At 45.2% G+C, this 21,327-nt stretch overlaps 1 protein-coding gene and 1 long non-coding RNA gene across 3 annotated transcripts in view; one reads left to right on the top strand and one right to left on the bottom strand.

Annotated features, from left to right (window-relative positions):
- Window positions 1-218: 218 nt before the first annotated feature.
- On the top strand, window positions 219-1,928 carry LOC307221766. The gene is made up of 2 exons (XR_013841489.1): window positions 219-918; window positions 1,013-1,928. It is a non-coding gene; the product is annotated as an uncharacterized lncRNA (long non-coding RNA).
- A 411-nt stretch (window positions 1,929-2,339) lies between these two features.
- The window catches only part of APLP1 (amyloid beta precursor like protein 1), a 55,903-nt gene continuing 36,915 nt past the window's right edge, over window positions 2,340-21,327 (bottom strand). The window contains exons 13-17 of one of the 2 annotated variants that reach the window (XM_079985960.1): window positions 15,605-15,628; window positions 15,371-15,438; window positions 13,716-13,784; window positions 5,183-5,326; window positions 2,340-3,223 (exon numbers count right to left, since the gene is read on the bottom strand). In XM_079985960.1, the coding sequence (XP_079842086.1) occupies window positions 3,125-3,223; window positions 5,183-5,326; window positions 13,716-13,784; window positions 15,371-15,438; window positions 15,605-15,628 (404 nt within the window). In that variant the 3' untranslated portion in view covers window positions 2,340-3,124. The remainder of the gene's footprint in view (window positions 3,224-5,182; window positions 5,327-13,715; window positions 13,785-15,370; window positions 15,439-15,604; window positions 15,629-21,327) is intronic. The other variant, XM_079985961.1, reaches the window with a different exon arrangement.

The following is a 21,327-nucleotide window of genomic DNA, read 5'->3' as shown; positions in this document are numbered from 1 at the left end:
CCAGATGTTGTTGGACTCCAATTCTCATTAACCCCAGCTTATAGGAGGTGTGGTCCAACAACCCCTTAAAGCAGTGTTTCCCAAGCTTGGGCCTCCAGATGTTTTTGGCCTACAACTCCCATCATCCCTAGCTAGCAAGACCAGTGGTCAGGGATGATGGGAATTGTAGTTCAAAAACAGCTGGAGGCCCAAGGTTGGGAAACACTGCCTTAAAGGGAACCAGGTGCCCTATCCCTGGCACAAACCATAATCTTTCTGATTTGGGCCTATGCAGGAAGTGAGAAGGAGAGGGTAAGAGTCAAAAGATGATCCTTGATGGCAACATGTTGGTTGGCCATTGTAGAGAATTGGGAGAGGATGTTTATGAACTAAGACGGTCTTCTTATTTGACCTTTCCCCAACCTCCTCCTTGAAACCTCGCGTTTCCAGCAAAGAGTGGAAAGTGTGTGCACACACAGAGCCCACTGCCCCATTTCCATCCTTCCCCACCACGGCCCCATTCACAGAAGAGTCTGGGTCTGGCGCTGGGGTTAGAGAAGTGACAACATTTTATTAGTTTGGTGGGAGGGCTGGCAATTGAAATCCATCTCCTGGTTTGTCTGTTTTGACATTTGCATCTTGATTTCAAGAGTGTCAGCATTAAAAAAAAAAAAAGGAACAAGAACTAAACCCGAAACAGGACAAGGAAGGGCACACAGAGTGAATAGACAACGAGAGAATTAACGGAGGGTGTTGGGGGCACAAAGCCTTACATTCTTCATTCTCAAAACTTGAGTACAGAGCTTGCAGGGGGTTGGCCCGCCCCTGGGACTGCAGGAACCTATTGGAGGAGGTGGTTCTCTGGGCATGCTGGCTCTCTTGACCGAGTGGATATCACACTAATCTTTTATCTCCTAGGACTGCCTTTCTCAACCTTGGGTCCATCCCTGACCACTGGTCCTGTGAGCTAGGGATCATGGGAGTTGTAGGCCAAAAACATCTGAGGACCCAAGGTTGAGAACCACTGTCCTAGGAAGATCTTTGAAGGCCAAGAGCCCAGCGTGAAATAGGATCTGGCAACAATAGGATCAGTGGATATTGGCCTATACTCTGCCTCCCCCGTCAAAGACACGAATGCTTCCGAAAACCGGAAACTGCAGGAGGAGAAGGTACTGTCGTGCTCAGGCCTTACATACAGGTTTTCCAGAGGCATCAGGTTACTCAGCATGAAAACAGGATGCTGGACTAGATGGGCCACTGACCTGATCCATCAGGTCTTTTTCTTACGTACTTAACCCTTCACAGTTAGGAAGCCCAATGCCTTAAAGGCATTACATCTTGGGGTGGGGTGGGGGGACCAAAAACAAAATCAAGACCAGGGCAAAGCATCGTTTCTTCTAATCTAGTTCAAGAGTCCCAGTTTGACATATGCCAACTTTATGGTCTATTCCCTTGGCTGGCCACCCAACTGCAACCCCCAGAAAAGCTGGTAAAATGGTACAGTCCAAAAGGCGGGACAAGGCCTATCCAGTAATGGGGGTGGGGTGGGGAAACACTACAGTGCAATTGGTGTACACCATCAGAGGTGGCAAGAGAATGGAGCCTGTACAGTCCCCGATTCAAGCTCATTTTCAGATGCTGAGATGGCTCATCCCAAAATATGCATTGCTTTGGAAGGTGATCAAGTCGAGATGGCAGCACCCTATTGCGTGATTGGCAAGGTACTACTGTAAGGAAAAATATCTCGCTGCAAATGACAAAAATAGGCATATGTTTATCACAGCCTAGCCCTATAATGGACCCGCCCCCTTTGGAAAAAAAAACCAAACAATTGCTGAACTTTAGGATGGACAAAGACCAGCCCTCTTATCTGTTTCAGCAACTTTGCCCCTCCTATCCTGTACATCTTTTGATGGGGGGGGGCGGGGAGAGGAGAAAGAGAGGGAGGACTAGGAGGCGGGGAGGAGACCTTCAATCCTCACTTCCCCCTTCCCTCTCCAAAACTAGTCAGTAAGGTGCTGATGGAAGTTAACTGGGCCAAGGGTAGCAGAGGGTTTACCTACTCAGACCTACCCCTCTTTAGCTGGCTTTCCAATAAATTAAGTGCAACTAGTGAGGAGTTCAAAAGGAAGCATAATACAAGTGGAGACAGAAAAGGCAAGCAAGTGTAGGTGGACTCGTTTCCTATGCTGGAGGCAGACTAGGTTAGCAACTGGGCGGTTAGAGTGTGCGGGGCACTCTGTCTCGCATGTAAACTACAGGCATTCCATGGTTTGTGTGTGGTTTTCCTTTCTTTCAATTTTTCAAAATAAAAATCCCTGCAAAATGGAGTTGCAAGTGAGTGCAATGGATGGATGCAGGGGGGGCGTGGCGTGGAATGCAGTGTTATGTCGAGGGCACACAGGGTCGGGCTGTAATTTTAAAAACAAAATGGCATTTGTCCCTGGTGCAGGTTAGGATGATGTGCATGCGATAGCCCCACACAAGTTGAGCGTTGGTTAGTGGTGTGCACACATGAGTTTTTAAGGATGTGTTGTTGTTGTGGTGGTGTGTGTGTGTGTGTGTGTGGTTAGTTTTTGGTGCCCCAGGATGATATTGTGGCTTTAATAAGCAGTCTGGGCAATGGCTGGAGAGGTATTCAGAGGACAGGAGCTGAGATACCCAGAGACTGCACCTAATACCAGCAGCTTGAAAGTGTGGGGTGTGTGTATCTCTCTCTCTCTCTCTCTCTCTCTCTCTCTCTCTCTCTCTCTCTCTCTGTGTGTGTGTGTGTGTGTGGTTCTTAAAAAATGATGAAGAATCGAGAGTGTTGTTGGTGATGGAGAGAGGAGAGAAGAGATGGGAAACTGCAAGTGGCAGGCCAGTGTCGAGAGCTATAAGGCTCAGAAGGATGCATGTGTGTGAGCACTCGCGCATGTGTGAGGAGGAATATGGCCAATGGAAGAACAAAAATGAGGTGGGGGAGGGGCAGAGAGAGGGGGTACGGCTCAGCCAGGGTACAGAAAGAGGGGCTCAGTGTGGAAGTGCTCATGGAACCTCCCCCTCTCCCCGCTGAAGATACCACCCCCCTCCCCCCACATGGCAACGCCAACCTCCCCCCGTGACACCACGTCCCCCGCCTCCCCCCTCCCCAGCACTGAGGAGCTCAGTTCATCTCTTCGAAGAATTTGTAGGTGGGGTTCTCGTAGCCGTGGTTTTGCATCTTGTTCAGCTGCCGCTCCTCGGGGCTAACCATGGGATCCACCTGCCATGTGCAAAAGGGGGCGAGGGAGAGAGAGACAGAGACAGAGACAGAGAGGAAGGCATTAAACAAAGTTAGGGGATCACTAAGAGTCCACCAGCAAAGGACCCGAGGGCAGTTTCTACAGTACAGGTTGAAAAACTGGTTCCCCAAAAGGAAATCCCTTTCCCCAGAGTTCAAGGAGGGGGGGAGGAGTCTGTTGGGATTCTCAGTCAGTGCTCTTACCAAACTACAAATCCCAGGATTCTTTGGGAGGGGAAAGCTATGACCCCCCCCAAAAAAAGCTTATACAGTGGTACCTCGGGTTAAATACGCTTCAGGTTACATACGCTTCAGGTTACAGACTCCGCTAACCCAGAAATATTACCTCGGGTTAAGAACTTTGCTTCAGGATGAGAACAGAAATTGTGCTCCGGCGGCGCAGCGGCAGCAGTGGGAGGCCCCATTAGCTAAAGTGGTGCTTCAGGTTAAGAACAGTTTCAGGTTAAGAACGGACCTCCGGAACGAATTAAGTACGTAACCAGAGGTACCACTGTACAAAACTGTAGTGGGCGGCTTTACCTGTCACAAGATTCCTACATGGAAAAATACTATATTTATTTCCCTACAGGAATGCAATTATGTTCATACTTGGCGTCTGCTTCATTGCCATATTTGGGTTCAAGAGTTTCCCCCCCTCAGGCCGTTTTGGCAAGAAACTCTGCTTTTGTTCCCCCTGCTTTTCTATGAAATGTGTGGCTTGATTCCCTAGTAAGAGCCATCCAGTGCCATTTGCTCTGGAATGGCTTTCCTAGTGGTGGACAGACTCTTTCCTCTGGGCTGAGGAGAACTCTTGGTTTATTCAGGCTGAGGGCTGGATTAGATTAGAGATGGGCAGACTTGGCCCACTCACCTCAAATTGGCTGGAAAATAAAACTGAATTAAACACACACACACACACACACACACACACACACACAGACTTAATGTTTGCTTTCCAAGCCATTCTAAGGCTTAGAAAATATCCCTTCCTGGGCAGCTTTGCCTGGTGCCCAAAACATCCTCCCCCAAGACTCCTAAACCCACTTCCTCTCCTTTCCCTTTACTTAACCACCTGGAGAAGAGAGGTCCTTCCCTCCCCAACCTCTTCTCCACCGTCCTGGTTCAGTGTGTCAGGGATTTGTGGAAGCCCTTAGGGTCTACTAGTAGCCAAGGGCTACTGCAATGACAATTGGCCTTAGGAAGGCTACACACCTCAAGGGTCACTGAACCTCTCTGTGTCAAGAGTGATGGGGGAATCACAAAGGAAAGGGACAGGCCTTCCTTCTCCCCACATGCCATTGCCCCCCATCACTTCTCCCAGACTGGCATGATAAACTAACTGAGGGTCAAGGGAGTGTGCAGCATGAGGGCATAAGTGCTTCAGAGGTGAGAAAGAGCCTTTTACATATTTATGCTCAGCAGTGACCCTTTGCATGTGGGCTGCAATACCACTGAGTGAGTGCAGTTTGTGTGTGAATGGTTGGTTGGTTGGTTGATTGATTGATGGAGATAACGGTTACAATGGTTGTGCAAATGGAGTGTGTGTGAGTGTGGGACTAGGCGAGTGGTTGTATGAATAGGGTGTTTTATGTTGGCTGGGATTCTACATTATGCTGCTTTGTAATGCTCTCTGACTTTTTTATATTGCTTTTAGGGATATGGATACTGTGTTTTAGATGTACATCATTTGACATTGTTTTTATTGGACTTGTGTGTGTGTCTGTCTGTCTGTCATATAAACCACTTTGAGCTCTCCAGGTATTAAGTGCTCTACAAATGGAAAGAAAAGAATAGCAATAATAATTATGTATTATTATTATTATTATTATTATTATTATTATTGGTCTTTTATGAGCCTGAACGCCAAGAACCTAGCTAGCATCCTTCTCCAGTCAAGCATCCAGCCTCCCTAGGGGAAAAGACAGTCCTTTCCAACAGTACCTCAACAATGCCATGGCTGATGGTCCCGTAGGGCTTCCGGCGAACCATCAGGAGGCTGATGATGATCACCATGGCAACAGCAACTGCCACCACGAGGAGGCCAATCAGGGCACCCCTGTTGATGGTTACCAAGGTGTCCGGCTCCTGTGGAAGAAGAGATCCAATGAGATCATAAGCAAGGTGAGTTTCACTTCATTTCTTCCAAAGCTGATTGCTCACAATACAAAAGGAGGGAAGTCTTGTTCCACAACACTGAGGAGGGGTGAGATGAAAATAGTTCCTAAACATGGGACCTTTTCTTTCAAAACCAGCATTCTAGTGGCTCGGGAGTGTATAAATGCATTATAAAAAATGCATTTATTTATTTTTACAAAAAGATTAAGGGGAGTTGAGAAAATGTCGCACACCTCATCAGTATCGTAGGAAGGCTTCGGGTGATGCAATCACCATCCCACGTGACCCTCAAGCAACCAACAATATATCTTTGTTGGTTGGGAAAATCTTTGACATCCTCTCCCCCAGTGACAAAATTCTGGAGGGGAAACAAATGTTGAGTGGTGGGGGATACAACCTCTCTATAACAGAAGATGTCTAGATCCCATGAAAGAAATAAAGAAAACAGCTGTGTGTTTATTGCTATAGTATGAAATTGTCCAGACATGGCCCACATTACCTTCTGGCTGATCTAGTAAAAAAAAATAAAAATAAAAAATAAAAAGGTAATCTGTAGCTGGAAGTGGCAATAAAGTGATGCACATGGGAGATGTTATATAAAAACATTTCTATTTGGGATGAAGACCAAGTCAGTTTGAATTGCTCTGCTGTTAATCTGATAGCTATACTCTGGCAGCCTTTTGGGACACCTTTGGGAGAAAGGGCCAAAAAGTAAACCCTACACAAATCCCAAGTGGAGTCCCTAAGATGGTTGGGTGGCGCCTTGTATGCCTCCTTCCAGCAACTCCTGCAGCCAAGCTGGTGCCAAATGTATTGCTCTGCTTTCCTTTGGACCACATCAGGAAAGCAGAGAGGGCGCTCTTGTCATCTGGGCAGCCCAGGACCTTCATACACACTGCCCAGGCTTGGACCCCAGGGAGGTCACTTTGGTGCTGCTAATACAGTAAAAACAATGCAGGAGGCACCAGTTGTAAGCTACCGGTCTCTGCAGCCACAGCAGGCGCTGTGATCCTCCAGCGGTTTGACTTCACCCTTGGAGACACACTCCATTGTATTGTGAGACACAAAGATGCCAACAACAACTCTGGCTGCATCCGGACATCGCAATAGAACATGGTTTGTCATAATCGGAATGAGCTATCGCCACCTGACCCCACCCCCACTCATCTTCCCCCCCTCCACCTCTTTCCCCCTTTTCTTCCTAATGTCTCAACAAATGAAACCGATTTGTAAAAATGTTACATGGGGAAAAAAATAAGGGAGAGAGACATTGCACATACTTTTGTAAATCAAGAAAATCTTTCATAAAAAGACATTAAAAAAATAATAATCGGAATGAGCTGTGGTGAGCCTTTGGTGAAACTATGACAAGAAGCTGGGGAAGCTCTTACTTAAAATAAATAAATAACCGCAGTTTGCCATTTCACTTGAAACCAACAAACTGAAGTTCAATTAATTTTTAACAGCAGTTAATATAATCTAGCACGCATTGCAACCATCAGTGCAGATTTCCTTATGTTTCCTTTCAGCTAGATCTGCCATTTTGTGTGTGCACGTACGTTAGCAAATGATTTGGAGTGCTCCAATATCTCCTTTTGGAGCGAGATGTTGTGTTTTCATTGGATGTAACAGAACTCGCACACCATTCTCTTGAAATTGAAGCACCTTGTGTTTCCGGTGGTTCCTAGATGCTCAGCTTTGAAGCATGCTACAAACCCTGAAAAGCTATGGTTTTCCCAGTAGTGATGTATGGAAGTGAGAGCTGAACCATAAAGAAGGCTGATCGCCAAAGAATTGATGCTTTTGAATTATGGTCTGGAGGAGACTCTTGAGAGTCCCATGGACTGCAAGAAGATCAAACCTATCCATTCTTAAGGAAATCAGTCCTGAGTGCTCCCTGGAAGGACAGATCCTGAAGCTGAGGCTCCAATACTTTGGCCACCTCATGAGAAGAGAAGACTCCCTGGAAAAGACCCTGATGTTGGGAAAGGTGGAGGGCACAAGGTGAAGGGGACGACAGAGGACGAGATGGTTGGACAGTGCTCTTGAAGATACCAGCATGAGTTTGACCAAACTGCGGGAGGAAGTGGAAGACAGGAGTGCCTGGTGTGCTCTGGTCCATGGGGTCACGAAGAGTCGGACACGACTAAATGACTAAACAACAACAACAAACCCTGATGGGGTGTCTCTAGGACCCTGGAGAGAGGGACCCTGCTACAGAAATACTAATGGGCCTTTGACCTCCCCAACCCCAGAGCACTACGCCACTCGTGGCAAATGTCAGTTTTCTGCTATGAAATGCGTAGAAAGGCACTGATCACGATGAAGCCAATGGCAAGCCACTTACTGCCTTGGTTCTGACCTGTTAAAAAGTTAGAGTAGGGGCTTTGTTCACAGGGATGTTGTGCGGATAAAGACTGGGATGGAATTTGCACTCACAAAAGGCATTACTTACTAAGAAGAAAAGGATTAGGTAAAGATTACATCAACTGTTGCAAAGTTCCACAGCGCTCAGAGTAAGCTTTTGATCCCAGCAGCATTCGTCAGGCATTCAGAGCAGAAATAAAATGGGATTTGTTCTCCTGCCCAAGGCCATTTTCGCAAATGATTCTTAAGTCAATGTTTCCAGTTCCTGCATCTGTAATTCAGATGTAAAAGCTACATGGGGCTGGAATGAAGACTTTTTCAGTTTGCAAAATGGTGCTTCTACTTTCTATGCCATTTTGCTATGTGGAGAAGGTGGGTTATTTCTATTTCTATTTCTATTATTATTATTAAAAAAGAACAGACAAAAACTCAACTTTAGCATCCCTTGTCAAGGCACCTTAACTGATTGCCATCACTTGGTTTTGCAGAAAACAAAGGACGTCTGTGGCCAAGCCAACTGGATGACAGTTCCCAGTTTTGCCCTTACTGGAAAGCCAACACTTCCATCTCCAATTGCCCCCCTAAGAAAACTCCTTTAAGGCCCACAAACAAAAGAAATGTAGCAGAAGTGACCTTTCATTCAAGCGCAATTTGAAAAAATCTATAAACCAGGAAGCAAAAAGTGACACAAAGCAGAGGGTGACCTCAGTCACAGAACACAAAACAAAACACCCAACTCCCTTAGGATAAAGTTCTCTTTGGTTTGGGATTCTGCAGAGAAGCAAACCGGATCACCCTGCTTCCCGCAGAGTAATCTGATGCCAGTGATCCTTTTGGAAAAGAGCTGAACTAACAACCAGCCACAACAGAGAAAGCAGAGGCCAAGGTGTAGCTGGAGGTTTATATTACAACAGATGTACACAGGGCACAGAGTCAACTGACTCGAACGGGGATTTGAAATTCGGCAAATAACCAAGAGCATCATAAAGACCTTAAAAGACAAAATGTGCATAAGGCTTCGATGAGCCAATAGCACTTACAGAGTCAGAAAGAACCTCATAAGATCCTCTAGTCTAACCCTCCACCAATGTAGGAAAGTCACTTGTACAGCATCCCTGATAGGTGGCCATCCTTGCCCATCAATCCCTCCTTTTCATCCCTGACGAGAATACTTGCTTAAGGAACTCTGTGCATGCTCTGAAGCCTTCCCTTCCTTATTTCATCATGTGTCACAGGTCTAAAGCCCTGACTCAAAGTCAGACCCCGAGCCCGCTCATAAACGGCGATCAATTATTAAAAGTTCTTCGGGCATAGCAGTGTGGCAGCATTAGTCTGTTTAAAACGGATGGTTCCATTGACTTCTACGGCACAAAATCAAGTGTCTGCATATAGGCAAGACCATGGATATGAGGCATGTTTCTGCCTCTTCTCAACTTCAGAATCATCAGTGCCTGGAGTGATCTTATTGAACACAGTCTTCCAGACTACAGCCCATTCCGGTAGCCTGCATCAATGGGTGAGATACGAAGCAAGGCTCGTTCCATCAGCTGGCCATTATAAGAACTACTATTTGAAATGTGGTGCCTGAGTTATTCCTCTTCCCTCCTTGTCCCTTTCTCCTTGTGCGTCATGTTTGTCAGTAATAATAATAATAATAATAATAATAATAATAATAATACTCCGCCTATCTGACTAGGTTTCCCCAGCCACTCTGGGTGGCTTACAGCATATATAAAAACATAATGAAACATCAAACATTAAAAACCTCCCAATAAAGGGCTGCCTTCAGATGTCTTCTAAAAGTTGTGCAGTTCTTTATCTCCTTGACATCTGAAGGGAGGCTGTTCCAGAGGGAAGGTGCCACTACGAAGAAGGCCCTCTGTAAGATAGTATGCCTGCAGGTAGGGACTGTCTTGTTTCAACTGATTGCACGAAAGGCACTCCGGGCTGAAGAGCAGGACACAAATGCTTTACAGAAATAAAATTCTCCCCTTTGGGGGACACTGTCATTTGGCTTGTTTTCACTAATCATATTTAAGATTAACCACAGTCTGGTCTGGGTTCAGACAACATGCTAATACTGCAGTTAATCTAGAACAGAAGCAAAAGCTTCTGAATTTCTCCTCATGGCCACACCAAGGGGAAGGGACTTTTCTCAGCTCACCCTCAAATTGCTAATCTATGGTTTAATGCTTTGCCCGAAATCAGTTCATTAAGAAGAAGAAGACGAAGAAGAGTTTGGATTTGATATCCCGCTTTATCACTACCCGAAAGAGTCTCAAAGCGGCTAACATTCTCCTTTCCCTTCCTCCCTCACAACAAACACTCTGTGAGGTGAGTGAGGCTGAGAGACTTCAGAGAAGAGTGACTAGCCCAAGGTCACCCAGCAGCTGCATGTGGAGGAGCGGAGACGTGAACCCAGTTCCTCAGATTACGAGTCTACCGCTCTTAGCCACTACACCACACTGGCTCTCCCAATCTGCTCCCATTCTGTACCTCCCTGCTTTGGATTCTATGGCTTGAACAGAATGCGGCAAAGACAGAAGCCAGAGAATGGCTTTTGTACGCAGGACAACAACAACAACATCAAAGGAGATACTCGGAGAAGTGCTTCAAGCTGCAACAGGCTAGGAAATGAATATTGGCTAGAAGGAGCAGACACAATTTCTGTATCCCAAAAAATTGGACCAAACAAATAAGGTCATTCCGTGTACATACACATTTGTACAGAAAGAAAGAAAAATATATGAATGGCCGCCACACAAAAGAGGGGTAGGGGGTGTGGGGAAGAAATTTGATTGTTTGCTTTTAAAGTCAAACCCACCACATTTTCTGAAACAATATTCAGACTGAAACACACCTATCTCTTGAAATTCACACTTCCCCAAATTTTGCAACGTAGCAGTCTAGCCAAGTAATGCTAATATATGCATGAAATGAAATCTATGCCACCCTTAAATTAAGTTCTTTATGTTTCTGCAGTAGTTTGCAATTTCTTTCTTTTTTTGTAAAAAAACAAAAAAAACTTTTAAAAATCTGTCAGCATTTTAGTGCAAATTTCTAACAAATTTTGGGATGCAGATTTGCCTGCTATATAGATCTTTGCAAAACAGTTTCCCAATATGTAATGCATTTGTATGTTATATTCATGAACTATGAATTTTAGGCAGAGTTTCTCCATATATATGCAAAGTTTGTGCCTGTTTGGAGAAATGCATTGCAAAATTCAGGGATGTGTGAATTTCAAAGAACAGCTGTGTTTTGTTTCAAGAAGTGTGAAATAGGTAGCTGCTCATTAAAATGCAAACAAAATTGAGTTTCTCCCCTTCCCTACTATTAACAAGGATGAAATAATCATTACAGGAGGGAGAGGTTTCTTTCTTTCTTTTCCAAAAGAGCAATTCCTAAGATATCCCACTAGGAAATTTTGCCGATGCACATTTTAAAGCCTTTCTGAATAAAGATCCAAGAGCACTGACTTGAATAACGTTGAGAAAATGTCCTTTTCTAAAAGTGGAGATTCAGCCCAAATGAAGGGAAATGAAGGAGCTGAAATTCTATCAGTTGAAACGTAATAAAATGCCTAATAAGGTAGGAGAAGGGGGGAGGGGGGAAGGAACAGAGGAAGAAAAAGGAAGAATGAGAAGCATCTAGATAGAGACATAAAAGCCCAAGGAGAAGAATTTTAAAAGGGTTACATTAGAAGCAGGAAGCCTGCCAGGGAGAATTGCTTGGGTCATTAGACCATCAAGATGTAAAAAAAGCACTTAAGGACGACAGAAATATTGCAGAGAAGTTAAATGAGTGCTTTGCATCTGTCTTAGACAAAGACAAGGTTGGTGAGATACACCCAAGCTGTTCCCCATGAAGGCAATAAATCTGAAGAAATGACAGAAACTGAATCGTCTTTGGAGGACATTTTAGAGCAAACGGATAGATTAAACTCATAAATCACCAGGAGCAGATGGAATTCTCCCAAGAGTTCTGAAAGGAACTAAAGTTAAAAGCAAAAAAAGAAAAAAAAAAGGGGGGGGGAGGGAGTAACTTTAGAACCCGGATCCAACAAGGGCAATCCGTGCTTCGAAGCCCAGATTATGAGAGATGTTTGCCTTGCTGAATAATGACCACATGTGCAGAAATGGGCATGGCCAAAGCTCATGGATCCAGCGCTATTCCCATTTGCGGAACATGGGATGCCACGCAGACCTGCTTAACAGATGCTTGGCGCTGCCAGTTTCGACAGCATCCAGTACCATTTTGGGGAGGTGGTGGTGATAGAGGAACTGCATCTAAGCACCCCTTTCCCACCCACCCAGAGGTGATTGATAGTGCCAAAGTTGACGGTGCCAAACATCTGCTAGGCTGGGAAATTTGTCCATGCACTCGGCTGCTTTGCCTTGGAGTTTCAGGGCTTTAGAAGAGCTACAATGATGTTAACATTCTACTAGTTTCTTTTTTTAATTAAAAAGAAATCAACAACTGGGTATGATGTTGGAAGCCTTAGGGTCAAGGGCAGACAGTGTGGTGTTCCTCCAGATGTTGCTGACCTCCTTATCCCTCCACCATCCCTGACCATTGGCCATTGGCTTGCTGGGGCACACAGAAACTGGAGTCCAGCAACATTCCTGCACTGCAAGGGGTTAGACGAGAGGACCGTTGGTCAAGTCCTATGCTCCAGAGCAAGAGAAAACAAGCTTGCTCCATCTTCCATAGGACAGCGCTTGGGGTATTTGAAGATGGGTATCCTATCTCTTCTCAGTCTCTTCTTTTCCGGGCTAAACATACCCAGCTCCTTCAACCGCTCCTCATAAGGCTTGGTTTCCAGAGTTTGGATTTGAAGAAGAAGAGTTTGGATTTGATATCCCGCTTTATCACTACCCGAAGGAGTCTCAAAGCGGCTAACATTCTCCTTTCCCTTCCTCCCCCACAACAAACACTCTGTGAGGTGAGTGGGGCTGAGAGACTTCAGAGAAGTGTGACTAGCCCAAGGTCACACAGCAGCTACATGTGGAGGAGCGGGGAAGCAAACCCGGTTCCCCAGATTACGAGTCTATCGCTCTTAACCACTACACCACACTGGCTCTCCCAGAGCCTTAATCATCTTTAATGCCCTCCTTTGAACATGTTCCAGCTTGTCAACATCCTTCTTAAATTGTGGTGTCCAGAAGACACAGGACACCAGGTGTGGTCTGACCAAGACTCCTCTATAAAGCCCTAGAGAACTGATGCCAATCCATTTGTGGCTGTATACCCAAGTGGGGCTGTGTTGCACCAATGTCTGGACTCATTACAAGGCCTCTCTCTATGTCCCAAGCCTCAGGCAGAGGCTTCACCATCTGAAGGTGTCAGGGATGGAACTGGGGCCTCCTGCCTGCAGAGGACTTGCTCTGTCCGCCACTGAACTATCTCAGGGAGCAGCCTCCACCCTCTACATCTCAACCTGCCACCACACCACTACTTCCATCTGTAGTCTGGGCCTAGTGTGCTGAAAACTCGGGAGTGGATCCAGGAAGCTCATTCATGAATTTAAGGGAGGGAGAATTGCCTTCAGAAGCATATTTTTACTTGCTGCATATGTTCTCCCACACCTACGCATGATCACATGACATGAACCATTGAAAAGACTTGAGAGAGAAAGAGGGAGAGAGAGAGAGAGAGAGAGAGAGAGAGAGAGGGGCAGGCAGGACTCAACGCCCAGTTTTAAAAAATAAACAGGGAGATAAATGACGGCCACTTCACCCAGCTCTCAGGGTCAAACTAGATGTCTCTCCCCAGCTACTTTATTTTTGTCGAAAAAGCTTGCATTCTAGGTGACAGGTGTTTCTTCTAGTTCTGGCCTTAGTCTGTGATGTGGGGTGGGGAAACAGACGAGTCAGGATGTATGAAAACAGTGTACAGAATGCACATAAGGGAGGGTGTGGGGTTGGATGCACACCTGACCAGGTGGGATGGCGAGGTGCGGTTGTTTCTGGCTGGCTCCAAAGCCACTTACCAGCTCGTCACGTTGGATCTCTTGGGACTTGTACACCATGCCTTTGACATCTGAGGCGGACACATTGACCTGTGGTGAGGGGAGAGGAGGAGATACTTAGATTTTGGAAGGGCTAAGGGAGAAAAATGAGACTTCAAAGCAGTGTTTCCCCTCTCCTCAGCACCGAATCCCTCCAGCAACATAGGGCAGCTGTCATCTAGCATAAATAGTTGGACTCCAACTCCTATCAGCCCTAAACAGTTGGGCTTTCTCCAGACATTGCTGGGCTCCTACTCCCATCCGTCCCAGCCAACATCGCCAATGGCCAGGGATGTTTTCAATATTGGTTTCCAAATGGTTGTAACTTACACTAGGACCTAGTGGTAAAAAAGGAATAATAATTTTAATAACAGGAGTCCAACAACATCTGGAGGGCCAGATCAGTTTTGGTTTCTCTCTGTTTCTTATTTGCCCCCTTCAAGATCTTAGGTTTTGTTCTCCACATCAGTTTTAAAATGATTTTAAAAGAAGTGTTCATTAAAAATTATCAGGATTTTTGTGTGAGCTTCTCCTAATATACACATTTTTGCAAGCAATTTTCCCCAATATAATCATAGAATAGTAGAGTTGGAAGGGGCCACAAGAGTCATCTAGTCCAATCCTCTGCAAGGCAGGAATACTTTGCATGGTTGCATGCTGTTTTTGCTTACATATGCATCCTTATGGCCACTTTACCTAGCAACTCCAACTTTTGTACAAGTTACTTGGTTGGAGAACAGAATGGCTATTTTCAGAGAATGGAGAGTTATGAAGGATGGCTGCATTTCAATTTGCATATAGTTTCAGGAAGTGAGAATTGGGTAGGTTCCCCTTGAAATGCCAACTTAAACACACACACACACACACACACACACACAGTTCCTAGCCCCAGTCATCTTTGACTTAAAAGAGCCCAGCAGTTCCCCAATTCATGCTTGACAGAGGCAGCTCAAAACATGTGGGGAGGAAATGTGGTACAGCCCATCCACCAAACCACAGTACGTCAACATCCCCATGGGGAACTATTTGTTTTCAGAACCTCATGGCCTAAAATTCTCCCTCCATTTGGAAAGCCAACACGTCAGAGAGTTTGGTAGGCATCTGAGACCTGCTATCCCTAGAAGTTGCAAGATGCTTAAGCCCATTTTTGATTTTGAAAGCCACCAGCCACACTTACTCACACAGCTAATAAAACTAAGAAGATAAAATGTTAGCGAGAGAGTTGTGGTGCCTAGACAAGGTGTCAGGCTAGGACTGAGGAGACTCAAGCTCAAAACCCCATTCAACTCACTGGTTGACCTTGAGCCAGAAAGTATGTCTCTCAGGCTGTGTACACACTATATCTTTAAAGCAAATTCAAGCACGCTTTCCCTCAAAGAATTCTGGGCACTGTAGTTTACTCCTCATGGAGTTATAATAATCAGCAACCCTTAAGAAACCACAGTACCCAGAATTCTTGGGTGGGAGGGATGTGCTTTAAAGATAGAGTGGGTCTCAGAATATCTCACAGGGTTATTGTGAGGCTGAAATGAGAGTTGTGGTAGGGGAACCATGCCCATCACCTCGAGCTGCTTAGAGTACGGGAAGGCTGTAAATATTAATAAAAACAACGAATGCTACAGAAACATCCAGCTTACCTTACGTTCATATTCGTACAGCAAGGCCTTGTCACTGGTTGGATAGTCATATTCTGCCAGCCCTGAAGCTATGGGACAGAGGAACAGAGGTCTCAAGTCATTAAGCGTCTCAGGTATCACCATTTACTCTGGCATGAAGTTATTCTGGACAACAAATGACCCAAAACACTTCTCCCCCCCACACCACCAAAACTCACAAGGAGGTGGTGTTGTATATGGGAGTGGGGCACTCACCTTTCTTGTCCGCTTGTTCAGAATCTGCCCGTTCCCCACAGAGCAGCAGGAGGAGAGATTAAGCATAGCATAAAGAAAGAAAAGAACAGAAAAAGGAAAAAAAGAAGACAAGTTTGAGGCCGAGGGTGTTGAGATAGCAGAAGGCAAAGCTAGCAAGTAGGGCAACTGGTTTTCAAGCTGTGTTTGAAGGAGCACTGCAGATTCACTGGACATGGTATCATTAGTGGTTGGGGGAGGGACAGGCGCTAACCTATCTGTTTTGGTTCCCCTCAATTCCCCATTTTTTAAATCTTAAATTCAGCTCTCCACCTTTCCATATCAATTTGCAAATCTCTTTTTAAAAGGTCCTCAGGAAAATTCATCAGCATTTTATTGCAAATTTCTCCACACAGATTTTTGTATGCAGTGTTTGTAACATACACATTAAAACAAAGTGGTTTCTTTTTTAAAAACAATGCATTTTTGTATGTTATTTTCATTAAAATGTGCACTTTTTGGCATACTTTACCCTAGTATGTGAATTTTTATACACGTTACTCGGCTGGAGAACTGCACTACAAAATTCAGAAACTTTCACATGTGAAAGGATGTCTGCATTTCAGTTTGCATATTGTTTCAGGAAGTGTGAATTAGATAAATTTGCCTACCTCACCCTTAATCTGGGGGTCCCCTCAAAGAGAAGACCAGCAATGGCAGAAAAGCTTCACTGAAAGATGCTTTGGTAATCACTTCCTCTCTTGTAGGAGAGCATTGGGTGAGTTCTGAGTGTGTGGTCTATTGCATCCATGGCAATAGCAAGAAGATGTTCCAGAACCTTCTATACTGAACAAGAGTTCCACAACTGATATTTAAGGGGCTCTTCCCGAGGCAAACACATCGGTGGAAGAAAGAATTCCTTCTACAGGCAAAAAATGTTTGAAAGCCATTGAAACAAGGCATGCCAGGAAAAGAAAGTTAGAACATAAAAGGCGTGCTGCTGGATTAGACCAAAGGCCCATCTAGTCCAGCATACAGGAAGCCCAGATGTAGGACACAGGTTCAAGAGACCTCTCCCATTCGTGATCTCCAGCAACCGGTGTTCAGAGGCATATTGGAGGTAGTACACAGGCATCATAGCTAGTTGACATTGATAGCTTCATTCCCCATGAATTTGTCTCACCTCCATGGGAAGCTGTCCAAGTTTGGTGGCCATCGCTATACCTTGTGGTGATGAATGACGCAGTTGAACTATGTGCGGTGTGAAGTAGTTTGTCAGTCCTGCCAACATTTTAATATTACTGCTACTACTATTCCTATTATTATTAATAAAATGTATATCCCATCCTTCCTCCTGAAGGAACCCTGGGCAGCAAATGCACAAAATATAAAACAATCAGAACAAAAACCATTCTAATAAAGATGCAGACCAGGAAAGATGACTACTTAAAAGGCTAGTTGAACCGGGAAGGACTTTGTTTAGATTTGTGGAGACTCCAAGTTCCAGTGAACAAGAAATACAAAGATCTCTGCCCACTTTCTTCACACCAGAGAATAAGGGCATGCCAAGCAGGTGCCCGACCACTGCCCCCTCCCCATCACGAGATATCATCATTTAGACACCATCTGAAGAAAATAAAAACCGCAGTTGGTGGCAAGCAGGGAGACAAAAACAAATATGGGGAAGGTTCACTCTCCCGACAGTTGATACGTCTCCTCACATTCATGCACCCATGACTGGGCACAAGAAAGTGAAAGGAGACATGGCTCGTGGTTCCTTGCAGGATACATGCAGCAGAACTGGAGATGTGATTCTGATGCGACGCTCCCCGTTGGACACAAAACTAATGTCGCAATGACTTCACTGCCTTTCCCCCCAAGCGGTTAGGGCCAGAAATGTGGACGTCAGGGAGAATGCCAATGAACAAGAGCATGAGGGTGCCTGGGACAGGGTAAGGCAGCCTCAGCCTAGCAATTTGCCCTTCTGCACCTTCCGATTAGCCCCTTCTACGCGCAGGTAGCCTCGAGGCACCGTCAGTGCGTGACGCAATGATTAATAGGTAGCAGCAGGAGTTCCTGGCAATGCTGGCCGTCCATGTTGCTCTGTTCGCTTTCATTCCTACAGCTGCTGTTGTACGCTGTCGACTTTGCCTCTTTGGAGCACCATTCACATCACGGAGGTGATCGTTCTGGTGTAGCAGCCATCCAGCATAATAAGATCACTGCATCATTCACCCTCTTTTATCTTAGTTCATTCATAGGCTGCTGTTTTCCTCTAGGGAACTGTGCCGTTCCCTCCGCCCAACTCTGCATACCAGAGGAGACGGCATCGCTGCTATTGTGCTACAGAATCTCTTATTAATCCGGGATGAAGCGAGAGGCGAGTTGCACACCCCAGAGAGCATTATTATTTTTACCATTCATGTTTTGAACTCATAGAAGCAAATTGAACGGTTGACATGAACCAAAGGGTTATTATAAGATTATAGCCAACAGAGTGCTCCTGGGGTCTGACCTCCTCTAAAGATATCCCCTTCCTTAGAACATTCTGCTTTCATTAGACAGAAGACCTTTTGCTTGTGGAGACAGAACAAATAAAAGCATGTAGGTATTTTACCCGATTGCTCATAAGCAGCAGTGCAAGCAAACAACTTTAACCGCGTTAGGCAATCTCTGTTTTAAAAGCTGGTGGGCTGTATTGCTGCTTTGTAAGAAACTGAGTAAAATATCCCCCGTACACGGCTGGGTTTGGGCTCCCCCCAACAAAATCCCCTTAGACCACAAAATTTCTGGCTGCAATATAACTTAGGTTATCACCACAGGATAACTGATGTTAAACATGTCCAGCTCATACTGCTGCTAGCATTGGGCGAGGGGCGGGAGGTGAGAAATCCAGTTCAGTTTGTACTGGAAGAGAGACTATCTGCATCAGGCTTTTGCAAAACAACAGCTGTCTTTCAAAATCTGCACATCCCAAAAATGTGTAAATTGGGAGAAAGTGTACATAAAATGCATCTGTGTGACTTCGAAATAAGACACAAAACATGCAAAAATGATCTAATAGTTGGTAGAGCGTGGGACTCTGAATCTCCAGGTCGTGAGTCTGAGCCCCATCTTAGGCAAAAGATCCCTGCATTGCGGGGGGTTGGATCAGATGACCCTCAAGATCCCTTCCAACTCTACAATTCTATGATGGGGAAAATCACTTGCAAAAATGGGTATATTAGCAGAAATGCACACAACTAAAATGTTGATGCATTTTCATTAGAAGTTTTTAAAAAAGGATTCACAAACAGATGAGAAAAATTAGTAGCAGAGAGAAACTGAAACAGGCAGATTTTCTCATCCTTTGTTGTTGCCCAAGCAGAAAGGGCTTCAGTGAAATAAGTCTCTTCCTGAAACCCAGCGCCTTCCAATGAGGCTTGCAGATTGCAGAAGACAGGCACAGGGAATTGCCTTTTGCCAGGCCTGATGTTTCCTCATCTAGTCCAGCATAGAGGAAGCTATCTATTCTCTACCATTGAGCCAAAGGGGCCCTTCCTCAAATGGAAGAGTACTGCCTACTCAGATTGACAATAACCCTCCAAAGTCTCATGCAGAGGGTCTTCCCCCTCGCCGGCCACTTGGACCGGAGATGCCTTGGGCTGAACAGGTGAGCATCTGCAAAAGGCACCAGCAGAATTTTCTTCTAAGAACTGGAATGCTTTCGAGGACTGCTGGTGTTTGGACCCAGGCTGGGTCCATACACAACAGAAGCAGTGGTAAAGTGATACATGGCAAAGTCAAGTCCAAAAATGCAGGCATTATTATGGGAACGCACAGCAGCACATTAACACAACCACAGATCAACACCACTGCAATCCTATGCTTGGTTTCCTGGGAGTAGCTCCATTGACCTTCCCATTGCATAGGTTCAACTCAGGGGTCAGCAAACTTTTTCAGTCCACTGTCCCTCAGACTTTGTGAGGGGCCGGACTGTATTTTGAAGGGGGAGAAAGAATGAATTCCTATGCCCCACAAATAACCCAGAGATGCATTTTAAATAAAAGCACACATTCTACTCATATAAAAACACACTGATTCCCGAACCGTCTGCAGGCCGGATTTAGAAGGCGATCGGGCCGGATCCGGCCCCCGGGCCTTAGTTTGCCTACTCATGGTTCAACTTCTGAAAACACACCGATACCTTCAGCCAACTGAAGTGCAACCTTTAGTTTTTAAAGCAGAAATGCTAGCAACCAAGTAAAGAAATATTGCTATTTAAAAACTGAAGGCATGAAAAAGGAACCCTATCAAAAGAAAAGGAATGAAGTCTCCAGCTTCTGATTATTTTTCCTCATTCCCTGACTTCCTCTATGCTAATTTGTCACAAGCAAACATGAAAGTCTCACTACCACCTCATTCACTTGCCAGAGGAAGAACAAAGTCCATCAGTTACCCCCTGCCCAGCACTCCAGAAGATGATGTCACTGCTTAGGATCTGAAAAAAAAGTCTTGGAACTGCAACCTCTTCAGACTACAGGTGGGGGATACTGCTTTGGAATGCTTCCTCATGTTACACACACAGCAAGTAGCAAAACAGAACAGCAGAGCTCTAGCCTGTCCGTCTGCTGAGCTCATTCTCTGTTTGCGGGGAGCTTTTAACATAGGGGAGCACTCAAAAGGGTGTGATGCCTCGCTGCAGTCGATTCCAACACTTCATTTTACTGCGTGTCTAGACTGGGCACTGAGATGCAAGATCAAATCCCAGCTCAGCTTTGGTTATACTGCACTCTCACAGGGTCCAATTAGGCAATGCTATTAAACAAGGGACGGGAATGGGTGAATTCAGTTCGGATGACCATCATATCTACTACTGTGGGCAAGAAACCCGTAAAAGAAATGGAGTGGCCCTCATAGTCAACAAAAGAGTGGCAAAAGCTGTACTGGGATGCAATCTCAAAAATGATAGAATGATCTCGATACGAATCCAAGGCAGACCTTTTAACATCACAGTAATCCAAGTTTATGCACCAACTACTGGTGCTGAAGAAACTGAAATTGACCAATTCTATGAAGACTTACAACACCTTATAGAAGTGACACCAAAGAAGGATGTTCTTCTCATTATAGGGGATTGGAATGCTAAAGTAGGGAGTCAAGAGATAAAAGGAACAACTGGCAAGTTTGGCCTTGGAGATCAAAACGAAGCAGGGCAAAGGCTAATAGAGTTCTGTCAAGAGAACAAGCTGGTCATCACAAACACGCTTTTCCAACAACACAAGAGACGACTCTACACATGGACATCACCAGATGGGCAGCATCGAAATCAGATTGATTATATTCTCTGCAGCCAAAGATGGAGAAGCTCTATACAGTCAGCAAAAACAAGACCTGGAGCTGACTGTGGCTCAGATCATCAGCTTCTTATAGCAAAATTCAAGCTTAAACTGAAGAAAGTAGGAAAAACCACTGGGCCGGTAAGATACAATCTAAGTCAAATCCCTTATGAATACACAGTGGAAGTGAGGAACAGGTTTAAGGATTTAGATTTGGTGGACAGAGTGCCTGAAGAACTATGGATGGAGGCTCGTAAGATTATACAGGAGGCAGCAACGAAAACCATCCCAATGAAAAGGAAATGCAAGAAAGCAAAGTGGCTGTCCAATGAGGCCTTACAAATAGCGGGGGAGAGAAGGCAAGCAAAATGCAAGGGAGATCGTGAAACATACAGGAAATTGAATGCAGATTTCCAAAGAATAGCAAGG

Source organism: Podarcis cretensis, assembly GCF_951804945.1.
Source record: "Podarcis cretensis genome assembly, chromosome: 8".
NCBI lineage: Eukaryota > Metazoa > Chordata > Lepidosauria > Squamata > Lacertidae > Podarcis > Podarcis cretensis.
This window is presented reverse-complemented; position numbering and strand designations above follow the sequence as displayed.